This window comes from Vespula vulgaris, chromosome 2 (genome assembly GCF_905475345.1).
Source record: "Vespula vulgaris chromosome 2, iyVesVulg1.1, whole genome shotgun sequence".
NCBI classification, from domain to species: Eukaryota; Metazoa; Arthropoda; class Insecta; order Hymenoptera; family Vespidae; genus Vespula; species Vespula vulgaris.
This window is the reverse complement of record NC_066587.1, coordinates 15,739,736-15,765,256: the sequence shown is the minus strand read 5'-3', so window position 1 is coordinate 15,765,256 and position 25,521 is coordinate 15,739,736. Positions and strand designations below refer to the sequence as shown.

Here is a 25,521-nt window from a genome sequence, read left to right as displayed (position 1 = left end):
CTATTCATTACCCTTTGTTTTATAATAGTTTACATTAATAATCCAGACGTAATTCGTTATCCATTTTGATGAGCAAAATCTTATATTAAAGGTGAAGATTTAAATGAGATGATTTTGTCGAATTTTTAGATGTAATTTAAACGTGAGTGTGTGAGTATGTATGTATCAAAAAATACCATTTTCTCGAGAATAATTTATATATAAAAATTTTCCAAAAATTTGAAGAAGCTTAAATCTTTGTCTTTAAAATGAGATCTTGTTTATCAGTAATATACAATGAGTATATATACCGATATCATAGGCAGATAGTAGGGACAATGTTTTCTTGTTGCATTTGTAGTTTATATTTCGTCCATATTCGTCGCTGAGATCAACACACGGTTCGAGCGAAAAGTGATAATAGCCTTAATAATTGGTTTTATCATTATCTGAGTAAAATAAAAATTTGTTAATATTTTCAATTACATATTATATGAAGTAATATTTTTAATGACTATAATAAGAAGACTTAAATCTCGTTTATGCTTCATTAATAATTAATAGCAAATACGATTTGGAAGTGCATCATAAATTAGTGTTGACATTTACTCCCCTTTGGACAAGTCCTGTTTTTTAGTCATTTATTTTTCTTTTCTTTTTCTTTTGTTTTTCGAACGAAAAGTTTTTTTTATTGTTGTACTTCATTAACTTTGTGAAATTAAAAGTATGTTATTTAGACAGTAAATTAAATATTGTAGCCATTAATTCCCAAAAAGAGAAAGTTTATTGTAATCGGATTACGTTCATTATATACCATTGTATCACCAATATCGCCGATATAACTAGTGATAACCTCAAGGCACTTGTCGACAAAGAAGATTGAATCTTCTATCATAGAAACCGCCCTTGGTTAAATGATTATAGATTTTTATGAATTTTAATGTTATATTTGATATACTAATAAATATTGGGAAATGATGTCAGAACGAGATTATGCACCATTAAGTGCAGCGTGTGTTCGTTCGTTAAATGACAAAATTTATGAAAAACGAAAAGCAGCTGCTTTGGAAATAGAAAAGTGAGGTTATATTTACTGTATAATTTGTTATACCCATATGCTAATGACCGTTTAAATGATTTTTAGAATGGTCAAGGAATTTGCTACTCACAATAACACCGTTCAAATTAAAAGATTATTAAAAGTGCTTGGTCAAGATTTTGCAACTTCGCAAAATCCGCATACAAGAAAAGGGGGTTTAATTGGTCTAGCAGCTATAGCTGTTGGTTTAGGAAAAGATACTGGGCAATATATTGAAGATTTAATACATCCAATAATAGCATGCTTTTCTGATTCTGATTTAAGAGTTAGGTATTACGCTTGTGAGAGCCTTTATAATGTAGTTAAAGTAGCTAGGGGTGCTGTATTACCTCAGTTCACAGATATTTTTGCAGCTTTAAGTAAATTAGCATGCGATTCGGAACAAAATATAAAAACTGCTACAGAATTACTTGATAGGCTTATGAAGGTAATAATATATTTTTTACATATAATGTATCTAGTTTCTTATAATTACATAAATTTTATATATACATTTTATTTTAGGATATTGTAACAGAAAGTGGTCTGTTTGATTTAGTTGGTTTTATGCCACAGTTAAGAGAACGTATTTATACTAAAAATACGTTTGGTAGACAATTTGTTATAGCATGGGTATCTGTCTTAGATGCTGTACCCAATATGGATTTTATTACATTTTTACCTGAAATACTTGATGGATTATTTAGAATTTTAGAGGATCCGACACCAGAAATTAAAAGGACAACAGATATAGTTCTTGGTGAATTTTTACGTAGTATAAAATCGAATCCAGCAGGAGTAGACTTCTCAGGAATGATTAATATTTTAATTACTCATGCTCAAAGTACTGATGAACTACTGCAGTTAACAGCAATAACTTGGATTAAAGAATTTGTACAACTTTCTGGTCCAGTTATGTTACCATACATGTCTGGAATACTTGTTGCAGTGTTACCATGCTTAGCATATGATGGAGATACAAGAAAAAATATTAAAGAAACTGCAACTCAAGTTAATGCAAATTTAATGAAATTAATAATAATGGAAAATTCAGATGTTTCAAATAAAGTTTTGATAAATGAAAGTAATATTAATTCTACTAAGGAAGCAAAAGGTATCATTCACAAAAACATAACTTTTGTTAATAATTACACTATGAAAATATTTTTCATATATATGTATATACATATATATACACAACCAATAACGAAATTTTTTTAAAAATATTTTCTTTTCAGATAGTAGTCAAAGTTGTTCTTTGGCTGAAAGTCTAGATCTGTCTAGTTTGGTAGAAGTTCTCATCAAACATTTAATGTATATGTCTGTCCAAACTAAAGTTGCTGTTTTAAAATGGCTTCATCATTTGTTTACAAATATTCCACATAAAATGTTTGATCACATAGAAGTATTATTTCCAATTTTAATGAGATCTTTAAGTGATAATTCAGATGATGTAGTACAACAAACTTTAGTTGTAATGGCCGAAATAATTAGTTCAAAATCTCCAGAAGCAATTACAGTCGATTATCGTAATGAAGTGCAAAATAAATATTTTACAAAGTTTATTGTAAATTTATTAAGACTATTTTCAACTGATAGACATTTATTAGAAGAAAGAGGTGCTTTCATCATAAGAGAATTGTGTGTATTACTTAGTGCTGAAGATATATATAAAACATTAGCAAAAATATTGTTGTATGAAGAAAATTTAAGTTTTGCATGTACTATGATACAAACTTTAAATATCATTTTGCTAACAAGTTCTGAATTATTTGATTTAAGAAATAAATTAAAGGATTTGGATTCTTCAGTGAGTATGAAAATAGAATAAATATTTTAATTAAGTATATTTGGTTTCTAATAATGATCTATGATTAATACAATGTTGTATTTAGGAAAGTTGCGATTTATTCCAATGTCTTTATGAATCTTGGTGTCATAATCCAGTTGCAACTGTAGCTTTATGTCTTCTATCACAACTTTATCCCCATGCACTTAACATTATCAAGTCATTGTATCCTTCTTTATATATTCAGTATATATAGTTTATATTGTTCACATACATAATAATATTTTTCTTAATTTTATATCATATAGTGAAAATATCGAAGTTACTGTTGAATTTTTGACAGAAATAGACAAATTAGTACAACTTATTGAATCACCTATATTTACATGTGAGTAAATTTAAATTTCTTCAATTTAAACGAGTTTAATATATATTTAAAATAATAATGTATATAATCTATTTTTTTTTAAGATTTACGTTTGCAGCTACTAAATAGAGAGGACAATATTGATTTAATTTATGTATTATATGGTTTGCTAATGATACTTCCTCAAAGTGAAGCATACGCAACTTTACAGCGACGACTGTCTGCAATTCCTCCAGCAACAAAACCATTGAGTCTTAAAAACAGTAAAGCATCCAATAAGCAACAATTGAACTTTATTGAGCTACTATATCATTTTCATGCTGTCCAAGATAAACACAAAGAACATAAACATAAACAAAGATTAACTTCACTAGTTGAAAGAAATACAAATCAAGTTGATGTATAAAATTATAATTAGAATGATAGAATGTAGAATACATTTAATTGTTAATTTTTAATGTGTATATAAATCTCTGTTAATTTTTTTATTGAACATATGTATTGATGTAAAAAAATCACTTTTTAGATTCATTTCAATTGTATTATTATATTATATATTATTATATATACTAATTTTAATTAATTTAAGTTGAAAATAAATAATTCATATATAAAATGTACGTGGAATATGTAAATCGTACTTTTACTGAACCTATGTTAAATTATTTACTGCTTACTATTTTATATTTGATATTAAATATATTCAGTCTTTTTTTTCATAACACTGTGTAATATTTTTATAGACTAACAAACATGTTTTTAACATTTTAAACAAGTTCGTGTTGTTTTTTTAAATACTTTACATATTGAATATTTCTCATATTGTATAAAAGAAATAATTTACAATTTAAGAAATAATCTTAACATTAATTTTTATGAAATAATCACAAAAAAGTTTAGAGGTAAAAATTATTGTACGTAGTTTCTAAATTAATATAATTTTAAAGTTCATATTCAGAGTCTTCTGCATCATCTAATGTATCCATCGTCGATAAATGATCAAGTTGATCTATTAAACGTCCATTATCATAGAGAATTACGGTTATTTGTTCTTGCATATCACAAATTTTTTTCCATTTTTTTGTACTTTCTTCAGCAGGTGTATTTGCTTTTTCATTTGTTTTACATATCCCAGGAAGTTCATCCAACAAATGTAAAAGACTATCATGTCTTTCTTTGCTTTCTTGAGAAAGCCTATAAGAGTAAGACTCCAGGGTAAGTTCATAATTACCTACATCTTTATCTAAAATTTGAGCTTGCAGAAATACAGTCTGTGCCATTTTATACCAATCAGCAACACATTCAGATCGTTGAGTCATTGCTGGTATACATTCTGTTTCAAGAAGTAATTTTATTCTACGACCTGTTTCCATTACCTATACAAGATATAGAGTAATAATTATTTTGTTTTACTTTAAATATTATATTATATTAAGTACATTTAATACCTTTATACGTTCTAAAACGTGAAATTGTTCATCATTGTAAGTCAGACTACGTGTAGCTCTATCTCTTAGTAAGTGTTGCCATCCATCCCTTAAACGATCAACCAAAGTAGCAGCACGCTGACTTGCTTTTGCACTCCATGGACACCATAGTCCACGTGTACTGTTTTCCCATTCTCCACGTAAACTACCTCCTTGTATATACCTAAAGGATATACATAAATATCAATATAATATAATGCAGTAATATAAATTTAATAATTTTTTTTTCATTTTGTTCATCATTATTTTTTCACCTTTGGTGAAGTTGTGCAACTGCAGGTACTAGTTCAGTTAATAATTCTTTACTCTTTAAATCTAATTCCTTTTTCCAATTCTTAGGCTCAAAACTAATTTGATTAGCATATTTTTTAAGTACTTGTCTTGTGAAGTTTTCACTTCTTTCTATGGCTATTGAAGTGACTTCTGTTGCTTTCGTAAACTCTTTCAAATGTTGACACTTGCCTAATACTTTCGTAAGTTCAGTAGCTAAAAGTCCACTGAAAGCTTCTATTGCATTTTGCATTAATTTACTGCATAATGATAATTTATCAATTCTGCGTTTACAAACATGTCCAACTGAACATGCTACTTTTGCTTGACTAGCATCATTTTCTACAGAAACCAGATTTGCAAACACTGGAAATTTAGGTAATTCACTTTCTATTGGTAAAATAACATTATTGTTTTCTTTAGAAAATAACATAACAGGTTTATCAGCATCCATGTTTGGATAACCTTTTCCAGGTGTATATTCCTCAACAAGATTAGTAAGGGGCATTTCCCCAAATAAAAGTATTTGAGCATGTGGTGGAATTTCTGTTTGATCTTGAATGTAAGCCTGAAGTGCTACAAATTTTTCTTCAGGGTGTAAAAATACTTTTATTAAGCTAGCTCTATGTACATTAAATATATGAATGGGTTTTCTACATAGAGTATCTGTAACTTCTGTGAAAAATCTATCAAAACTCCATATTCTCTGTGGATCAACTTCCAATAAGCCAGCTAATAGAGGAGTTACTATTTTCTTTAAACCATCACTTAATTGACAATTTTGTGGTAGATCTCTACTCCATTCTATAGGACCATTTTCTGAAGTTTGCATACCAGATATAACTCCAGAAGCTTTTTTTGTTGTTATATAAAACATTGTCTCTTTATTTCTACGCCCACCAAATGGTCTAAATGGTAGATTTCCTGTAGCTACATGATACAGAGTTACTCCTATGGACCAAAGGTCAACTGTTGCTCCAAAAGTTTTGCCAACAGGTTTTCGTAAAACTGCTCTTTCATACATATCTGGATGTAAGTATTCCTCAGTACCATAAAGAGAAACAAATTGTTGATCTTCTTGCAATTCTCGTGCAGCTCCAAAATCAGTAAGTTTATAAATTGTACTACCATCGTCAGCAATAAATTTCATAATATTACCTATTAAAAGAATATACATAATAAAAATATAAATTTTCTTAAATCTTCTACTTTAAATATCCTACCTGGCTTTAAATCACGATGTACTAAATTATTATCGCGTAAATGTTTCATTCCAGCAGATAAATGTTCTAAAACTAATAGAAACTCATTTTCAGCGAGACCATAAGTATTTTCTGGATCATCTAAAATATTAAAAAGGCTGCCTCCTGTACAAAGTTCCATTACAATTACTTTTCCTCGTCCATCTTGCTCTTCTTCTATGGCTAACAGTTTGACAATATTTTCATGTTTAACTTTCTTTAATACTTCAAATTCTCTCATCTGTACATCGTGTGGACGCATATGACTTAGTTGATTAAAAGTTTTTACTGCAACAGGCTCTCCATTGTTTTTGTTAACTCCTTGAAACACTGCACCAGTTGCACCTTTGCCTAATACACTGGTTGTGCACCAAACATAATTTGCAGAGCCTCGTAGAAAGGACATAATGCTTTAATCTATTGAATTGTTAATTACACTTTGTAAATCTTTTGATGCATCAGATGACAGATTTTGTATATGTATTTAAGATTCCTTATGTTAAAGAATAACTATTTATAAACATTTATTATTTATTTTTTAATTATTTAACTTTACTATTAAAAATAAAATGACATTTATATTTTCTAATTTTATATTACATAATTTACAGAATTGTATATATTTTTCTTTATAAGTCAAAGTAACATAATCCAACTTAAGCGAAAACACCAAACTTTGTAATCCATCATGACCTATCAATTTGACGTTCATCGTTTATACGAGTTCGTAATATGTATTGCTGACAGTCGATAAAACAGTTTCCAGTATTACAAATTGATTATTGACAATTGATAATTTGAGCTATATTAAAAATTTATAATAATTTCATTCTTAGATATATATAAAAATATAAAAAAAAAGTGTATGTATATGTATATATATATATATACGTACATACTATAGAACTAAGAATGAAATAATAAAAGTTAATTCTATCTTAATAAAGATAGAATTATTAAGGATTACAGACACACATACATACACACACACACAATATATAAATAAATATACAAAATATTTACACATTAATTTGTTCCTAAAAATAGAAAAAATTCTTAAAAACAAAGTGGAATTATATCAAAAATGTGATCATAAAATCGAGTTATATATTCCAGGTATTCTCGAAAATGTGTTATCCAACGTTGTACTTCAAAGTTTGTATTATTATTTAAAAAAAAAAGTATAAAATACAATATTTCAGATTCAACGACGCGTTCTATATAATATATGAACTTTAAAAAATAAAAAATGGAGGGGAGATTAAGTTCGAGTAAATGAAACGTGTTTGAAATATTGTAACTTTCTTCCTTCATTTCGTAGTAGAATGCGAAGAAACTTAAAATCTTACATAAATACGTCGATAACCTATAACAGTTCCTTCTCCGTAACAGGGGTCACCATTGATACAGTGGAGGCATTTCTTATTATTTTTTTCTAACTGTAGAAAATACAATAATGTCATTTGAATCATTATACAGTCATAGGAAATATCGAAAATTCGAACGATCTTTAAGATACGTCAAATAAATAATAAGAGAGTAAATGATATATTGTGTTAATTATATTTGTTTATTTCGTAAAATGTTTTCGATTAATAAGAGTGTCATGGATCTACGTGATAACAATAAAAATTTTGAAAGAAAAGGAAGAAAAAAAAGATTGAAATATGAAGAATTTAACAGTTAAAAAGATTCTTCAAAGATATTTTAATATTATCTTTTTGATGATCTTGCGTTAGAAAATGATGTTCAGAATGCATAAGGTAGGGGCAAGGAACGAACGAGTTCAGAGTCGAAAGAGCAAAAGTCCTTCTGAAAGGAGACAGAAAAAGAAACTGTAAAACGTCGTCGAGCTGTAGGGAGAGCGGCGTGAGTGCTAATCAACATCGGTCGAACGCTCCTAAGCCTCCCCGTTTTAGTTCAGAAGGGTTAATAAGAAGAGCTAAAACGAATATTCGTGCTTTCAGTCGAACCTCAGTACGTTAACGTTCGCCGACGACGTTCGTTCGTTGGTTGGCCTCGTCAATAGTAATACATTCTTAGATCGCGAATATCTTCGATCGTAATATTACTCAAAAAATATAAATAATCGTCTCACTGAGTGTGAACAGTGTAAACAAGAAGTGGAAAAATCATTGTTAATTACGATGTTGAAATCTCTTATATCCGTTTCACTCATCTATCTACTGACATCGATCTATCTCTGTCAAAGTAGCAACATCGTTAATCGGTAAATATCGAATATTGTTTTATTAATATTTTTTTTTAATTAAATGAGACACGCGATGTAATTTCTCATCTTAATATCGGGATAATCAAATTTTTTATTATCGGATCTAACAATTAAATAATGTAAAAGAAAAAGCGAAGAAATATTATTAACGTAACGTAAACTAATTTTTTTGTTTTATTTCTTTGTATTTTTTACAGAGGATATGTGTTCACGGCACCAAAAAGATTTTTAGCGGGGGAGACCGAAAGCGGATGTTTATCTCTGCACAATTTAGAACCACCAGCGCATATACTTCTGGAACTGTTGTCCCCAACTTCTGCTCCAGAAGAAGAAATATTAGCAAGCACTAGCACTACCATAAAGTCTGGCAAGTATAATGATTACAAGCACGTTTAAAAAGAAAACAAAATTTCATCCATGTTATGATTCAAGATACATAATTTTCTATTTGGGAAAAATCATATTTGTAGTTACTTCTCTTTTTATTTTTTTTATTATAAACGTTTCATTCATAATAACGTGTATATACGAGTATGTTCTTTATCATTGACCACAGATCGACCTCAACAATTGACCTTTTCGAATGTTACTTTACATTATATATATATATATTTATATTATTTTTTGAGATCATATTTATATCGAAAGTTATCAATTACACCTAAAAAACCTGACTCATTTTTTATATGGTTAATATTTGCATTAAATCTCTTTCTTGTTTTTCGTTCTCTCTATTTTTCTCTCACTATTTCTCTCTCTCTCTCTATTTTTCTCACAAACACAAACACAAACACACACACATACACGTCTTTTCTCCCCTCTTCAATTACCTCTATCTTTCTATATGTCACGTAAGGCTCTTTAAACAAATTGTAAATTGAAATTGTCGTCGCTTCCTGCGAGGGAGCTGAATTGGCTAAGTCCCTTGTTGGAGGGGAAATAATCAATCGTTAGATCACATGGGAAACCCATCGGCATTGTTATCGCGCAAAATATACGGAGAATATCAGCATTGGGGTTTCGAATGTTATCAGAGCTAATTCAAATGATCGATAAAATAGAGCCAAATATAGATCCGATCGTACGTCTGGGAATGATATTAATAGAAAAATCTAAACAATCGTATCCTGCGTTTACATCGTCTCTCGATTAACTTACTCAATTTATTCAAGTGATTATCTTCCTCGTATATTGTCTCGTGCAAACGTAATTGCAGAAATAATAATTAATTGGATTATCGCGCTCGGTTGAATCATCAGTCTTTATAGCGATTCGTCGAACAAGTAATATCTATATTGATGATGGGGTTCTTTAAACGTGCGTTAGTATCAAGAGAATTGTTATTTGAATAATTTAGGACACTTCTATCAAAATCCAACAACTTATAACTTAACACATTGATTGTCCGTTAATGATCAATTTATGAAATAGGCGTGGAAACATGCTTGGAGTTAATGGTACCATCAACGAAATATTCCAGTGGGAGACTTCAATTGAAAATGAAGTTCGACAAACATCCCGATTATTCTGTAGATTCGGAGAAAGAAGTTTATATCGAACACGATTCTACAATAACGTTCCTTGAAACTGATAAGCCAGTCTATAAACCAGGACAAGATGTGAATATCAGAATTCTAATGCTTAAGCACGATCTGAAGCCTTGGAAGAAACGAGTAAGTCCTGAATTAACAGTTACATAACTTTTATTTTATTTTTATGAAATGATAAAAAATCATTTTTGGTTTCATATAGATTCCAAAAATATGGATTGAAAATCCGTCAGAGATAAGAGTAGCGCAATGGACAAATATGACTACGGTAAACGGGATGCTACAATTGAAATTTTCTTTAACATCCGAAGCAAGTCCGGTAAGATTATATTATAATTTAATTCTCAATATACTTTTACAATTATATATAAATATGTATTAATTTCGATATATTTTATATATAGGGTACATGGAGAATAAAAGTTGAAAAAAAGAAATCGCAACCACAACTCTTTCATACAACGGTATTTGAAGTGAAGAAATACGTTTTGCCGAAATTCCAAGTAAAAATAATATCATCAGGATATATACTTGCAGATGCAGAAAACGTTACGTGGAATATCTGTGCAAAGTAATTTTAAGATTTTTACTAGAATTAGTTATCGCGAAATAACAGTTCATTTATTATCTTGTATACCAATATGATTGGCGATTCATTGACTTTATTACGAAGAGTTACCCACAAGCTTATTAACAATATTAACACTGTTTGTCCTAAAAATTATGAAAGTTTAAATTACAATAACTTTTGGAATGTAATTTTAAATATTATTTAGATAAGCATAATTCGCGGATAACTTTGTGTAGATTATCCTAAATGAATAATACTTTTAATTATATGATTATATTCACAATAGGTATAGCTATGGGAAACCAGTAAAAGGTACTTTGTTCTTAAAATTGACTCCACAAACTCCAAGCTGGAAGCGAAAGTTAAATTTACCTGAAATACATTACGAAACTGAAGTATGTAAGATTATTTGTTAATAAGATATTTCAATCCATATTATTTATGATATAAATACGTAAACAAAATAACATAAATACTTATAAAGATTTACTTTACAATTAAATCTTCTACAATAAAAAATTTATTTTTTACAGCTCGATTCGCCAGATGGTTGTACCGAATTTGCACTTTCCAGTGCGGTTCTTGGATTAGCTAATTGGAAAGTAGCACCAAATAATATCGCTTTGATAGCGAACTTCACGGAGGCTGGAACTGGTATTGTAGAAACCACTATCAGCCGAACTGTAGTTGTACATCAAGCGCTTAAATTGGAATTTATACCGTACACGCCTAAATATTTTAAATTGGGTTTACCTTATCACGGAAAGGTGACAAAGAAGATATCTATAAGACATTTAATTAATTAATTAATCAATTATTATTATTATTTTTGAATATATGCAAATGTATTATATTTATAATTCATATCATATCCCGTATTAATTTAAATTCACATTATATTACAGTTGCGTGTTCTTCGTCAAGACGATGTTCCTGCTGCAAATGAAAAGATTCAGCTCTGCTTGAGAGTCCGTGGAAAAGATGAATGGCTACGATCGGCAGTGGAATGTCGTCATTTTATATCCTCGGGAGATGGTTTCGTTGATTTTGTGGTACCACCGCCACACAAACATATCATTCTACTGAGCTTCATAGCAACTGGTGTTGATTATCCTACAAAATATTATTCTCCGGATAAACGTTGGAGGGTAAATAAATATCTTTTTTTATGTTCACATAAAGATATAATGCGTTAAAAATTTATAATATAATTGATATATATAACATTCTTAGATTTTTATGGATCAACCTTCAGCGTATATCGATGTATTTCCTTGGTATTCGCCATCCGATAGCTATTTGGCTGTTGCTCGAGGATATCAGCCAATCGTTTGTGGTGAAAAGTATTCGTTCAATGTTATGTATACAGTACCCGTTACTAATAACAATAACGAATCAATTTCTTTCCATTATTCTATTAATTCAAAAGGAGATCTTTTAATATATGGTCATGTCAAACACAGACCTACACGTGATACAGTTTTAAATTATTCAGATTTTCGTAACTTGTTAGGTGCTGTAGAATCAGCTACAAATAAAACGGATCAAAACACTATTGTACACCGGTGAGATTATATATGATCATATATTTGATACAATGTTTAAAAAAAGATAAAGAAATAACGTATAAATAAATTTTTCGCTTTTTATCAGGTTTCCTTTGAGCGTAAAAATTACGCCAAGTATGGCACCGGTTTCGGAATTACTTTTATATTATGTCAGATCGGACGGTGAAACCGTAGCAACAAGTTACACCATCGAAGTTGGTCATTGTTTCGAAAATAAAGTTAAAACGGCATGGCATATAGACGCTCAAAGTCCTGGTACAACGACACAATATCACGTAGAAGCTGCGCCTTGGTCTCTCTGTGGAATTTCCGCTGTCGATAAATCAACAGTTTTCCTTGCTGGATCAAAATCAAACTTATTAGATCCTATTCAAACTTTTAATCAACTCAAAAGATTCCATCCCGAACCAGAAAGGCCTGCTTGGACCTGGACTCATTGCAAAAGTATTACATTTAAGATATTATGTATGTTCACCTTAAAAAGGCTATGAAAGAATGGAAACTCTGAGTTCTTAAGCAGCTTAATGATGGCAGTGTCGCACATGAAATACGGAGATCTCGAATCCCAATCCAGTTAGAGCCATTTTTTCGTAGCCAATTTTGTTGTATCATTAAAAATGAATTTTGATTATTTGCCGCAACAGTGCAGCCAGAACAAGAAAGCAAAGAAGTCGATCATTTGCCTTTCCCCGCCATAGAAGTACCATTTTGGAATTTAAAAAGAAATAGAAGACGTTCCATTGATACCGTTGTATCAGATGATGTTAGTTATGTAGATGCTGCACAGGCTTTTAATGTAAGTTTTCGATTTAAAAGGATTATATATATTTGGCAAAAAAGAAGAGATAATATTATAAAAAAAAAAACACACAAAAAAAAGAAACAATGATTACTTTTATCATAATTTCATACTTGTTCTAGGATTTTGGGACGATCGTAATGAGCGATTTAATTATAGAAACTAAGCCATGTCCAAAACTTTTCTTCAACTTAAGACAAGCTGATGTTAGATTGTATACTCTTAGTAAAGCTGATGAAGAATCTGGTAATTTATCTGATATGATTAAATTTTTTATTACAACAATGTAAAACTGTTGATATAAATAAGTGAAAAATTTCTTCATATATATTATTTATGTTGACAGGTTTAATGTTTAAAAGTGATATGAAAACAATGCCTATGGCTTATCCATTGCTTAATTTCCCAGTTGCAACAGCAGACATGGGTGCGGAATTAGCATACGTAGATCAATCACCTGATCTTGTTACTACTCTTAGATCATATTTTCCAGAAACATGGTTGTGGGAATTAGTGCCAACTGGGTATAAATTTAAACGAATATTTTGAGAAATGATCATGGTGTTATATCAAACGATTATGTGTATTTAATTGTTACCTACAGAAAAGAAGGAAAATTAACGATAGAACGAACTCTTCCGCATACGATTACTGATTGGGTTGGACATACAGTTTGCATTTCACCAGTTCAGGGTCTTGGAATTGCTCCACCGACTACTATCACTACTTTCCAGCCCTTCTTTCTTGATTATAGTTTACCTTACAGTGTCAAACGCGGTGAAATGTTACGTATGAAGGTTTCACTTTTCAATTATATGCAACATAGTTTACCAGTAAGTATCAGTTGATTAGAAAATTGAATTTATTATATACATATGATAATGTACTTAAGACTAATGGAGAAAAATAACATTTTTCTAAAGGTAAAGATTCAATTGGAAGATGCAACAGGCTTAGATCTACATTTGTCTAATCCTGTCTCTTCGTTCTGTGTAAAACCAATAGACAGTGTCGTTCATGAATATATTTTAAGACCACGAGTTCTCGGAGATATTAACATTACCGTATCCGCAGCGATAGATGCTAACTATCCCGATCCATGTGGTCCAGACACATTAGTATACACTCGGTATATTAAAAATTTTCTAAATCTCATTGAAATATAATTTTTGGTTGGTTAATTAAAGTAATGTATTTTCATTAATAATTCTATAGCGATACCATCGTGAAACCAATTCTTGTGTTACCAGAAGGTTTCCCAGTCGAAATCACTAAGTCAGCGTTTATTTGTCCGAAAGATTTTAGTGACGATTCAAGAATAGTTTGGAATTTGGATTTACCAAAAGATTTGATACCTGACAGTGCGAAAGCCCATGTGACGTTGACAGGAGATGTTTTAGGACCAGTATTAGAAAACTTAGACAAACTCGTTAAACTTCCAATGGGATGTGGCGAACAAAATATGGTTCTCTTTGTGCCGAATATTCACGTAATCGGTTACTTGGATGCTAACGGGATGGACAATCCAGAGCTTCGAGCAAAAGCTATTAAAAACATGGAAAAGGGTATTTTACTTTTACACGACAAAAATAAGAGAACTTAGCTTTTCTATATTCCATATTAAATAAAATTCATTAATATAGGATACCAGCGTGAACTAAATTATAGGCATCCCGATGGTTCTTATTCAGCATTTGGCCCTGATACTTCGCAAAGTTCAATATGGCTAACTGCTTTCATAGTGAAATCCTTTGCCCAAGCTCGCAGTTTGATTTATATCGATGAACGTGATTTGAAGATATCCGTAAAGTGGATTATGAGCAAACAATTAGAAAATGGATGTTTCCCTATAATAGGCAGTGTTTTCCACAAACATATGAAGGTACAAGAATGGATCTAATTAGGTATATTCGTTCAATTATATGTATATGTATTCGATCGTAGGGAGGTTTGCAAGAAGACGACAGCTCAGCAGCATTGACAGCCTATATTCTTATATCGCTCCTTGAATCTGGTGTTCTTTTAACAGCTTCGCTCATCAATAATGCTCTTTACTGTCTAGAGGCTCTGACAGATGTCTACGACAGTCCCTATACAGCCGCTTTATCGACATATGCTTTAGCCTTATTAGAGCATCCCAAAGCAAATGGAAGTATGGCATCATTGATGAATCGTGCAACTCGTAACAACGTATGAAAATATAATATAAAACATTATATACAGTATATATAATAATAACTATCACACAACACATAGAAATGTTATTATTTCGATGATGTAGGATCTACTTTGGTGGGAAGACAAAACAAAACCATCAGTGGGATTAAGCATCGAAATGACAGCTTATGCTGTTCTCTCTCTCGTTAAATTAGGTGGAGAAGAAAATATGGTAGATGCTTTAAAAGCAGTTCGCTGGATGTCCAAACAACGAAATGCAGAAGGCGGTTTTACGTCTACACAAGACACTGTTCTTGGCTTGGAAGCACTTACAAAATATGCTTTAGCTATGGCTACAAATTCCACGGATTTATCGGTTCTCGTTACCGCCAGTGAAGTCGATCATGTTTACAGAATGAATAATGACAATCGAGTGGTTCTCATTCAGATCCAATTACCTACTTTGCCGACAATAATAGAAATTTTTGCTGAAGGAGAAGGGTGTGTTTTGGTGCAGGTAAGAGAGATAAATGATATAGATATATTTTATTTCTAATGGTAGTTATCAGTTTTGTGTATAGTTTTTTTACATTGATTATTAAACAATTGATAAGAATAATCATTGATTCGATTAGAGATAACATTCTTCTTTATATTTCAGAACAATTTGATATATAACGTTGCTAAAGTGACTGGCTCTGAAGCATTTGATCTTTCAGTATCTGCTACCTCGGATATTTTTGTGGATGAATGCTCGATGCAAAGAATTACAGTCTGTGCTCGATATAAAATGGCAGACGAAGAAAGCAACATGGCATTACTTGAGATCGGAATGATTAGCGGATACGTTCCAGATCGATCGAGCTTGCATTCGTTGTTAGAAGTTCCAAGTACAAGTAAATTAACATCCTTGATTCTTATTTTTTCAATATAGAGATACTTATAGACATGATCATGCAAATATTTACATTATAGAAGTAAAACGTATCGAGGATGACCGTGATATCGTCACTATATATTTCGATAGATTAATAGGACAAAAAACATGTATATCTTTTAATGTTATAAGGGAGAATATAGTCGACAGACTCGAACCTGCAAACGTGAAGCTGTACGATTACTATCAGCAAGAATTAATGATATCCAGTGTACGCACTATATATTACCTAGTAGAATAGAATTTACGATATAAAATTAAAAAAGAAATTACATAGAAATTATAAATAATGTTGTATATTCCAATATTTCAGAGTTATAATTTCGCGCAAACATGTAGTAGCGCTGATATAAACGAAGAGACTGAGATACCAAACCCAATGCCTGTTGAAACAGAGGGTACTTTAGCGTTTTTACAATATAGTAAACATACGAACGTGGAACATGATAAAACTTTAGAAAAATCATCGAAAAATTTTGGAAAAGAAAGTGGAAATATGAACAATAAGGTAACTAATCGTAATACAATGGAATTGAAAAATCTATTATTGGTAAAGCCAATAGATTCCGTTGAAAAAGAACACGATACGGTCGCCTTAAAAAAACATAATGAAAAAAATAAGACTGATGATGGGAGAATTGTCAAAGCAAAATTAAATATTCCGGATGGAACATTAATGGAAAATTCTGATCAAAAAATAACTACAAACAAAGCAGATTTAGTGGGAAAGAATTCAAATGTAAATAATAATTCAACCGATATTCCAATCAGTGAGTAAAATTAGTAATCGTAAAATAAAAAGAAAAAATAAAAAGAAAAAGAAATTCACATCGAGTGACACGACTTTCATTTTATTTTGTCAGCTTCACAGGTGGATACTGGAAGTGGTCAAATACCAGATGATCTAGAAATTAACTCAACTCCTATGGTCGAAGAAATTTTTGACAATCCGTCCTTTGTTTCCGTTGATCATGATCTCGAAACACCGGAAGGAATCGAAGGTCCAGTGCTTGTTTATGTGAGACCAAGTATAACTAATCTTAATGAAAATTCATCATCCGATGAAATCGACTACAAAACAAATGGCAAGATTGATATTGTTGAATCTACTACACCTATACAAAGGGATCATAAGATGGATGTCCAATTAAATTCCTCAGGTACATACATACATATATATACATATATGTATATATATATATATATATATATATATATATATATATATATATATATAAACGGAAATATTGACTACTTTTATAATATTATTAAAATGTTAGATTCAACCTATCTAAACCGATCTTGCCCAATATGCAGTAAAGAATTACCAGACAACTTTAATGATATCTATTGTTCGGCAAGTAGCGTTGTAAAAGTGGCAATTAGGCGTTTACGAAAAGCAAGACTATTATTAGATCTTAATGCAATGCGTGATGTAAAACGACTTCGTTCTACCGTCGAACTTATTTTGAATCCAAGATGTTCTTGTCCACCATTGGATAATCGTAAGTACATCAATATGACATTTCAATGTCATAATGTAATTAATTAATTTAGAAATTGTGATATATTTTGATGGCAAAAATATATGTTACAGCTGGAAGTCTTGGATTATTGTTACGTTCTAAAGGCGACGACTTTGCAACATTAAAAGAACACGGGAAACAGATTTTAAATAATTCTATGTCTATATATGGTTTGTCGTCCACCGGTGGTGTACCTCAAAGATTAGTAGAAGCTAGATTACATTGTTCTAAAAAAGATAAAAATGAACGTAATCATGATAGACCAGTGGGTGGTTGATCTACGTACATGAATACATATCAGTACAGAATAAATATCACACAATGTATAAATAACAATCGAAAATTGCAACGTACTTTCATTGCAATACTTCATTGAGAGAGAAGCTCATATTGAATTAATGCGTGAGATTATTCAACTTCGGAGAGAATGTACAAAAAATTTAATGACAAATTAAAATTAGAAAAAAAGAAAATTTTTTAAATGTACAAGTAAAAAATATAAACAGGGTATTATAATTAGTAATACATAGTACGTATATGTTACTCTTAATTTCAATATTTTCTAGCAGAAAAAGGGTAATTCATTTTGAAATCATTTACTTATCACGTTGAATCTTACTTTTAATACTAATACAAAAATTGGTGATCGTCATTTGTCTATATTATATAATTTTCTACGAAATCTGTAAGTTGTAAATAAAAAAAAAAAAATAAATAAATAAATAAAAAAAAAATCCAAAAGTGAATTTACATAACAACCCATAAATATTTCTTTTAATAGGTTCGTGACTAATTCAAACGTCAAGCGAAAATAATCGAATACTGATTTAGTTTATTTATTGTTCTTGTAAGTTTACTATTGTAATAATTATTACAAATTAACAATCACCTTCGAATTTTTTACTACATCAAACAGTATTTTGTTACAATGGATGAACGGTTATTAACTACTAATTAATAGAGCATTTGATATTATAGTTTGGCGTTTAACGCTGGGTAAAGTGAATATATTTCGTTGAAGAACAAAAATATCGCGGAGAACGCTTGATCGTTTCTCAGAATATTATGTCTCATTATCTTGCATTCATTTTTAACACCAGCATTAAAAACCCCTGTATCGTGAAATCTCTGGAGAAGTATTATTATTTGCTCTCGCTGTATAATCATCTTACAGTTTACAATGCATTTATTAAATAAATAAATATGTATATATTATTGCCCACTATCGACATCGACTAATATCGACGCTAACTTGAGGAATGAAAGGAACGTGTCAATGTTCTAAATTGGCAGTAATATTTCACATGCGTACCTCCATAGGAACAATCCATGGAAGCGAGCATAACTTTACAAGCAGCTTATATTTTATGTGAGACGAAAACACGATATAAAACTGTCTCGTTAAAAAAATAAAAGAAAATAAAAAAATAAAAAAATTACAAAATAATAAAAAATAAAAAAAAATAAAAAAAATCAAATATGCTTTTTCAAATATGCAGACATTATTCGTAGTATTGTGAAAACATTTTTTTTGTTTTATATATTAATTTTTGCAACGCATCAAAATACAATACCCTTATATTCTTCATATTACAGTTATAATGACTTAGCCAATTCATTGATAAATTCTACACAGATAACTATTTATTCTTTAAACATTATAAAAAAAAGCATCATTAATACTTCTACCACTTTTACTTTCTTACGTTACAAATGACAGTATTAACACGGCGAACAATATATTTTTAGAATACTCTACCTCCAAAAATTAAATTCTAAAGAAAAAGAAAAAAGAGGAAGAAAAAAAGAAAAAAAAAATTATAGCAATACATCTATTTCTCTCTGTGCGTTTGGTAGAAAAATAAAATATTTTATGAAATTAAGCAATTAAATTATTTACTTAATATCAAAGAAACCAAGTGGAATCCCGATTATAAAAATTTATGATATATGAAAAATGAACTTACGATACAGATGAAATACACGTTGTAGTATACAAGAACGTAAAAAATCATTTCTTAAATTAGTACAGTAAAAAAGCACAAAAAATTTGACCGATTGTAAAATCGATCCTATTATATATATTAACTATATTACTTGTATATAGTCCAAGAAACATTCTTATTAATCTAATACAACGATTCTTAGAATGGAACGATTTAAAGCAAATTAGGGTCAATTTCTGTCCTAATTCGACTTATCAAAGATCTCATTTCTGTCCGTCGTCAATCTTGCCTCATGACATCTTTAAGAAGCTGTATTTCGTATTTATGTTTTTCTTTTAACAAATTTATTGTTTTAGTTATATCCGTTATACTATATAGATAAATCCACGTTAACACCCATATATTAGTAACGCCAAGAAAATATGTATATAAAGATGTATATAAATTAAAGCTTATAGCGGATAACGAACAAACGAGGAAGACAAATGTTTCAGACGAAAATCCTCTTCTATTATGAGAAAACATTCGAGACCTCGGATTCGATTTATACGACGAATCATATAATTAAAGAATAATCGAGATCCCACTGTAGTACGGCAAGATTTCGGCTTTATAAAAAATGCATGTAATATAAATCTTCCAAAAGTTCATAATAATGAACTAAAATCCTATACAATTCCATCATATTTCAATTATTGCAAGAGTTACAGACATTGCAATTTTCTTAGAGAAGCGATTTACCTTAATTACTATTTCAAATTAAATAAATGTGTGTGTATATATATTATTATTATTATTATTATTATTATTATTATTATTATTATTATTATTATTATATATCGCGCTAAATATAAATACTTTCAAGGCAGATTTAACATAATGTTTCTTCTTAACTTACAATAAACTCTGTCAAAAAATTGCTCCATCGTTACAATATGTAACTCGTGCAATAAATGAAAGTTTTGGTATTCATAACATAAATAATGCAAATATACTTGTAAAGGTATTGTCATATTCTGACGTGTATGCGACAATATAAAGATGTTTTGATATTTGTATATATTGCCTTATATAAACACTGTATGTAATAAAACAGCGGAGGAACTTACGCAAAACAGCATTCCTCGGCATTCAACAGATCTTGGGAGCAGAACGATCGTTAATGGGACCACTGGTTTTTCGTAAAGAAGTGCCCCGTCGAATCTGATCCATAAGAGAATCTCTTACTTGAGCTGGATCCATAATAGGTACGCGATTACCCATGATACGTCTCACACTGGCAGATCTACTTGTTACATTGTTTCCTTGAAGACTCTGTTGTTGTTGCGCTAATTTTGCATTTAACGTTTCAAGAAAACCAGATGATGTTTTAGAATTCTTGGTCATTTGTTGGTCTGTGGAATGTTTTCTTGCTGGTTTCGGACTGCTGCTACCAGTGCTATTACCACTTGTACTATTAATAAGTTTCGCATTGAGTGCAGCCATGAAACTTTGACCTACACCTCCAGGGCCTTGCCCTTGATTGCTTACAGCGGCAGTAGATATTTGTGTCTGAGTGAAATGCGTTCCGCGTTCTTTTGAAGTGGAACGTGTAGTAGTAGATGAACGTTCAACAGACGTACAAGCGGTCTGTAAAATTGTACTATGCTGCATTACGTTAGAAGTATTAACATGTCCTTGTCCACCAGCTTTACGTAAGAGAGAAGGACTAGCTGGTGTATGACGTAGTTCTGTCAAAGTTCGTACTGTTTCTGATACGGAAATAGATCTGTGATATGGGACATAAATATCTTTGAATATTTCAATCATAATACGTAGTTATACGTAAAATGGAGAATACATACCGTTGAGGAGTAGGGCTAGCTACAGGTGAAGAACCTTCTAATAGGAATGCTGGCGGTGGCGGAAGATTTTCGGTATCATCACAAATATTTTCTATGCTTTCTTCGTTGGGATTAGTTACAAGACTACTGAAGGTAGCTGTAATAATAGTAGATGTACGTCTTGCCGGCGGAGGTGGCCTAGTAGCTTGCTGCATTGATCCTCTTCGCGAAAGTAAAGTCGATGCAGCTCCAGGTACATTCCAAGTATTTTCAGTCTGATTATGAGTAGAATGGGAATGCGGTAAAGTAGTTTGACTTCCATATCCGCTACTTGACTCTACGCTTGATTCCGAAGTTTGGCTTCCTCCATCTTTTTCTGTACCTTCGACCTACATATATTTTACATAAAATAAAATCATACATATCCTATTCGTAAACAATTTAAATAAGACCTTTAATCTTTAAAAATATACCTTGTCATTTCCTGATGCTGGCATTGAAGATGGAGGAGGTGGTAACGGAAATTGCATTTCTTGTGCACGACTGGCAGCCAAGTTTGCCAATTCATGCATGTTTACATACATTGGTTGCTGAAGTTGATGTGTGGCTAATTCTATATCACATTATAAAATTTGATTCGATGTAAATAATTAAGTATTACTATAAAATAAAATTATAAGAACCTTTTGCTAAATGAGCTGGAAGCGGTAATTTTGGTTTTCCTCGTGGACTACTAGGTGGTTCAGTTTTTACTGTTGCAGATGGCCGTTCTAGGCTAGAACATCTATTAGGTATGGGTGGACGATTTCCGTTATTTCGACGCAATTGTATTCTCGATAACTGTTGATTAGAGGAAGAGCATGATGAGGAAGAAGAAACTGGAGAAGCTGGCTGACTGTGACAACAATTATTTCCCTCTTGATCAGGTGCTTGGAATGTGTAAACACTAAGTGCAGGTCTCTGATGCCCCTTTTCATAAGCTAAAGCAATGGTTAATTGATGTAATAATAATGATAATAATAATAATAATAACAATACAAATCTATGTCATAAATACAGTCCACTATATACATATATATATATATATATATATATATATATATATATATAAAATATCATTTATTACCAGAAGAGATTGTATGAGGCCTTTCATTAATCGTATTTTGACTTTGTCTATCATATGTAGTAGAAGTTTCCTGTAAATCAGGCCAAGTTGAAGTAGTTACAGGTCTTGTTACAGTACATCCAGTACTTTGATTATATTGAGAAGAGACATTTGCTACCTATAAGAATACATTAACTTTAAAGGTTGTAAGAATAATAAATATATGATTTATTGTAACAAACAAGCTTTTAAAAAATAAACAGTGAACAATTCTAATAAGCCACTAGTTGTGAACAACTTTACCTGATGTTCAGAAATAGGTTGTGTATATAACGTATCTTGAGAAGTGAAGCCAGAATCACGGGAGCTGCCATTTGTTAAATGACGCAGCATTGCCATACTGCTGATGCTGGAAGGCCTCGCACCAACGGACTACAACGAGTATAACATCGACTACCACATACACTAAGCAGGTAGCCGTCATGCCATAATCTACGAGCAACTACCTTAATTGTGCAAAAGTAATGCACTAGCAGTGACACTAAATAATCATGCACTATATATAACTTACTATCTAGAATCTAAATTCTTTAACAATAAAAAAAAAACTATAATTCAACACATAGATCTCATTCAATGTCTATGTACCTGAGAAAGGGATCTGTGCCATGGATGTCCAGATGGACTTGGATGACTTTTACAAGATCCACTGCTACTGCTTGTTAAAGAACTGATTGAACACATAGAGCTTTTTCTTGATCCTAAAGATAAAGAAGGGCTAGAAGGAGGAGTTGCTAATGACCATTGTGTAACATCGCAGCCTTTTATATCTGTTATCACTTGTTCAGATGCAGGTGGTAAATGATGTGGTGAAGCTGCATGTCTTTGCAATTGATCAGAAACTTCTTGAAGATGTGTCAATTCCATTAACATTGCAATCTCCTCATCCTTTATTTTGTTTATAAATATACACATATATCATTTCTAATACAAATGATTACAAATACAAATAATATAGTAATGTTACTCACAAGTACTGGTTTTAAAAATCTAGCTAGTAGACAGAATCTACCACGTTCTTCAAGCAAAGCTGCACGCACTGCCTTTCTTTCAGTCTCTTCCAAACTTAAACGTTTTTCTTGAATGACTGCAGCAGAAGATTCTAACATTTTATTAAACTCAGAATCACTTTGAACAACTCCATGAATTTGCCCTTGTATTTGAGCATGAATATGAGAAGTTTGACCCTTCCGGCCTTTTTTCTTTTGCAATCGTAATGTATCAGTCGATCTTTTCTTTAATTCAGCTCTTGCTTTTTTATATTCTGAAAATTTTCTCTATGAATTCAGGAAGTTCTATAATCTATTGAATTTTCTTTTGAATCTTATACAAGATCTTACCTTTGGCATGTTCCTTATCTAAATTAATCAAAGATCTTTTCCAGTCTTCTATTTTTTCTTGAAGTGGCATTACCAAGTAATCCATAATAGCACTGATTAAAAATATATTTAATATATATATGTATATATACAACACATATAGAAAGAAAGTATAGTTACTACATGATTACATGTTATTAATGTTACCTTGTAAATGATTTCATACGATTTTCAACTGCTTTATGCCTTAAACATATTCTTGTCAAAGCAGTTCCAATTTCTTTTGTTGCACCTTAATTATAAAAAAAAAGAAATAATAAGAAAAAAATTACATGCTTCTATACTCATTCAATATTTACAATAATAAATAATTCTCAAATTCTTACCTCTAGCATTGGTTGCTACATCTGCAATTTTTTGAAAAGCTTCTAGATATGTTGATAATGCCAAGATGGCAGCTCTAAAAATTAAAGAAAACTTATCCTAGATTTATATTCTTTTAAAAAGTGACTAATCTTATTATTTAATTTGGATTAAAAATAGATCAAAAATATTTAGATTTGGTGATAATATTACTTAATCTTATTAATTATTTTATGACTTAATTTGGATTAAAAAATAGGTCAAAAATATTTGGATTTAGTGATGATATATCATTACCTTAGGGATGAATGCAGTTTTGTAGCTTTTGAGATCAAATCTTCCCAAAGTGGGGTTCCATTCTGCAAAAAGTTATTTTTAAGGGATGAATTTAAAATTCACCAATGAAATATTTAAACATTTTTTTAACGAGTAATTAAAAAGAAAAACAATATTAAAAAGAAAAAAAAAACAATAAAAGAAATGTTTACTTATTCTATTATAAACACAATTCATTTTACCTCTACAAAAAAAAATCCAAATAAATTATTAGAAATGACACTAATACGTACGTTAAGAAAATATTTGAAACGTCTCTAATTTATAAAGAGAGTATATATAAACGATACATAATAGCTACGTGAAATGCATAAACGAAAACAAGGCGGGAAAGAAAAAAAAAGAATAATAAAGTACCTTCAAAAGAAGTTCTGTCCATTGACATAAATAAACAATTCTTACCTTCATGTCAGTAATTATCTGCTGAAAGAGACCGCCTAATGCGCTGCACTCTCTCTCGATCGTCGCATCCATCTTTTAAAAGAGAACTTCAAATACTACCGTCTGCAGTACGCGATGTATCCGTTTTCTTACGATTCTTCAAAAATTTATTTTTTATCATCCACATAAGTATCCAATAAATGTTTACCTTTCAATTTCATTTCTATGATATCGTTCATTATTATGATCGAGTAAGAGAGAAAAGATGTTTTTTTTTTCGGGATCGAGAGTGCAAGGGATACCCTTTCCTTATCCACTTGTACCTTATTCGGCCGTCTCGAACGTGCCACGAACGCTTTGACATCAATCCTTCCACAATAGGAATGAACCACCTTCCACTTCTAAATCATTCATCTTCTCTCTCCTCTTTTCCGTTTCTTCTTCAATTTCGTTAAAATTATTATTATACACAGAAATCCTGAATCTTTTTCCCCCAATTATTCGCTATAAACACAACGAAAGAGTTCGAGTCAAACGCGACAGAAGTATGTCGATTCAATGGATCAAGTATGGCTCGCGTCTGCGTACGATACTGTTTTCATTCTGATTTGTGCGCTCATGGCCGTCGATATAACA

At 30.7% G+C, this 25,521-nt stretch overlaps 4 protein-coding genes across 5 annotated transcripts; 2 read left to right on the top strand and 2 right to left on the bottom strand.

The window, feature by feature from the left end:
* Positions 1–350: 350 nt before the first annotated feature.
* LOC127061870 (protein VAC14 homolog) lies at positions 351–3,833 on the top strand. The gene is made up of 7 exons (XM_050989325.1): positions 351–1,057; positions 1,124–1,505; positions 1,583–2,171; positions 2,296–2,867; positions 2,953–3,071; positions 3,155–3,234; positions 3,318–3,833. Exons 1-7 carry the CDS (start codon positions 954–956, stop codon positions 3,617–3,619), a joined length of 2,148 nt encoding a protein of 715 aa, XP_050845282.1. The 5' UTR covers positions 351–953; the 3' UTR covers positions 3,620–3,833.
* Positions 3,834–3,881: 48 nt separating this feature from the next.
* Positions 3,882–6,925, bottom strand: LOC127061869 (serine/threonine-protein kinase TBK1). The gene is made up of 4 exons (XM_050989324.1): positions 6,194–6,925; positions 4,955–6,128; positions 4,662–4,863; positions 3,882–4,589 (listed from the first exon to the last, which is right to left on the bottom strand). Exons 1-4 carry the CDS (start codon positions 6,615–6,617, stop codon positions 4,155–4,157), a joined length of 2,235 nt encoding a protein of 744 aa, XP_050845281.1. The 5' UTR covers positions 6,618–6,925; the 3' UTR covers positions 3,882–4,154.
* Positions 6,926–8,114: 1,189 nt separating this feature from the next.
* On the top strand, positions 8,115–18,286 carry LOC127061351 (murinoglobulin-1-like). Its single transcript, XM_050988062.1, has 25 exons — positions 8,115–8,441; positions 8,642–8,811; positions 9,876–10,117; positions 10,197–10,313; positions 10,399–10,565; positions 10,852–10,960; positions 11,099–11,332; positions 11,471–11,713; positions 11,799–12,130; positions 12,219–12,577; positions 12,778–12,929; positions 13,055–13,178; positions 13,279–13,456; positions 13,537–13,765; positions 13,856–14,061; positions 14,148–14,497; positions 14,576–14,814; positions 14,877–15,122; positions 15,214–15,606; positions 15,751–15,985; positions 16,065–16,237; positions 16,340–16,796; positions 16,890–17,186; positions 17,307–17,531; positions 17,624–18,286. Exons 1-25 carry the CDS (start codon positions 8,359–8,361, stop codon positions 17,827–17,829), a joined length of 5,766 nt encoding a protein of 1,921 aa, XP_050844019.1. The 5' UTR covers positions 8,115–8,358; the 3' UTR covers positions 17,830–18,286.
* A 78-nt stretch (positions 18,287–18,364) lies between these two features.
* On the bottom strand, positions 18,365–25,482 carry LOC127061360 (protein MTSS 2-like). Of its 2 annotated transcripts, XM_050988129.1 has the most exons (13): positions 24,907–25,482; positions 24,466–24,527; positions 24,192–24,265; positions 24,013–24,097; positions 23,827–23,918; positions 23,458–23,750; positions 23,075–23,374; positions 22,730–22,858; positions 22,448–22,604; positions 22,005–22,301; positions 21,795–21,934; positions 21,343–21,710; positions 18,365–21,266 (listed from the first exon to the last, which is right to left on the bottom strand). In XM_050988129.1, the coding sequence occupies exons 1-13, from the start codon at positions 24,976–24,978 to the stop codon at positions 20,630–20,632; spliced, it is 2,706 nt and encodes a 901-aa protein (XP_050844086.1). In that variant the 5' UTR covers positions 24,979–25,482; the 3' UTR covers positions 18,365–20,629. The 2 variants fall into 2 exon arrangements, with proteins under 2 accessions (XP_050844086.1, XP_050844087.1); XM_050988130.1 differs by lacking the exon at positions 22,730–22,858.
* Positions 25,483–25,521: the final 39 nt, after the last annotated feature.

Bases quoted from the DNA above. Each gene is read 5' to 3' on its own strand.
- LOC127061869 (XM_050989324.1), bottom strand. From the start codon at position 6,617: ATGTCCTTTCTACGAGGCTCTGCAAATTATGTTTGGTGCACAACCAGT. The intron at 6,129-6,193 runs GTAGGATATTTA...TTCTTTTAATAG, and splicing joins ACATCGTGATTTAAAGCCAG to GTAATATTATGAAATTTATT. The intron at 4,864-4,954 runs GTGAAAAAATAA...TATATCCTTTAG, and splicing joins GTTGCACAACTTCACCAAAG to GTATATACAAGGAGGTAGTT.
- LOC127061870 (XM_050989325.1), top strand. From the start codon at position 954: ATGATGTCAGAACGAGATTATGCACCATTAAGTGCAGCGTGTGTTCGT. The intron at 1,058-1,123 runs GTGAGGTTATAT...AATGATTTTTAG, and splicing joins GCTGCTTTGGAAATAGAAAA to AATGGTCAAGGAATTTGCTA. The intron at 2,868-2,952 runs GTGAGTATGAAA...TGTTGTATTTAG, and splicing joins TAAAGGATTTGGATTCTTCA to GAAAGTTGCGATTTATTCCA.
- LOC127061360 (XM_050988129.1), bottom strand. From the start codon at position 24,978: ATGGATGCGACGATCGAGAGAGAGTGCAGCGCATTAGGCGGTCTCTTT. The intron at 24,266-24,465 runs GTAATGATATAT...TTTAATTTTTAG, and splicing joins AAACTGCATTCATCCCTAAG to AGCTGCCATCTTGGCATTAT. The intron at 22,859-23,074 runs GTACATAGACAT...TACTCGTTGTAG, and splicing joins GGCACAGATCCCTTTCTCAG to TCCGTTGGTGCGAGGCCTTC.
- LOC127061351 (XM_050988062.1), top strand. From the start codon at position 8,359: ATGTTGAAATCTCTTATATCCGTTTCACTCATCTATCTACTGACATCG. The intron at 8,812-9,875 runs GCAAGTATAATG...TTTATGAAATAG, and splicing joins TAGCACTACCATAAAGTCTG to GCGTGGAAACATGCTTGGAG. The intron at 16,797-16,889 runs GTGAGTAAAATT...TTATTTTGTCAG, and splicing joins TTCAACCGATATTCCAATCA to CTTCACAGGTGGATACTGGA.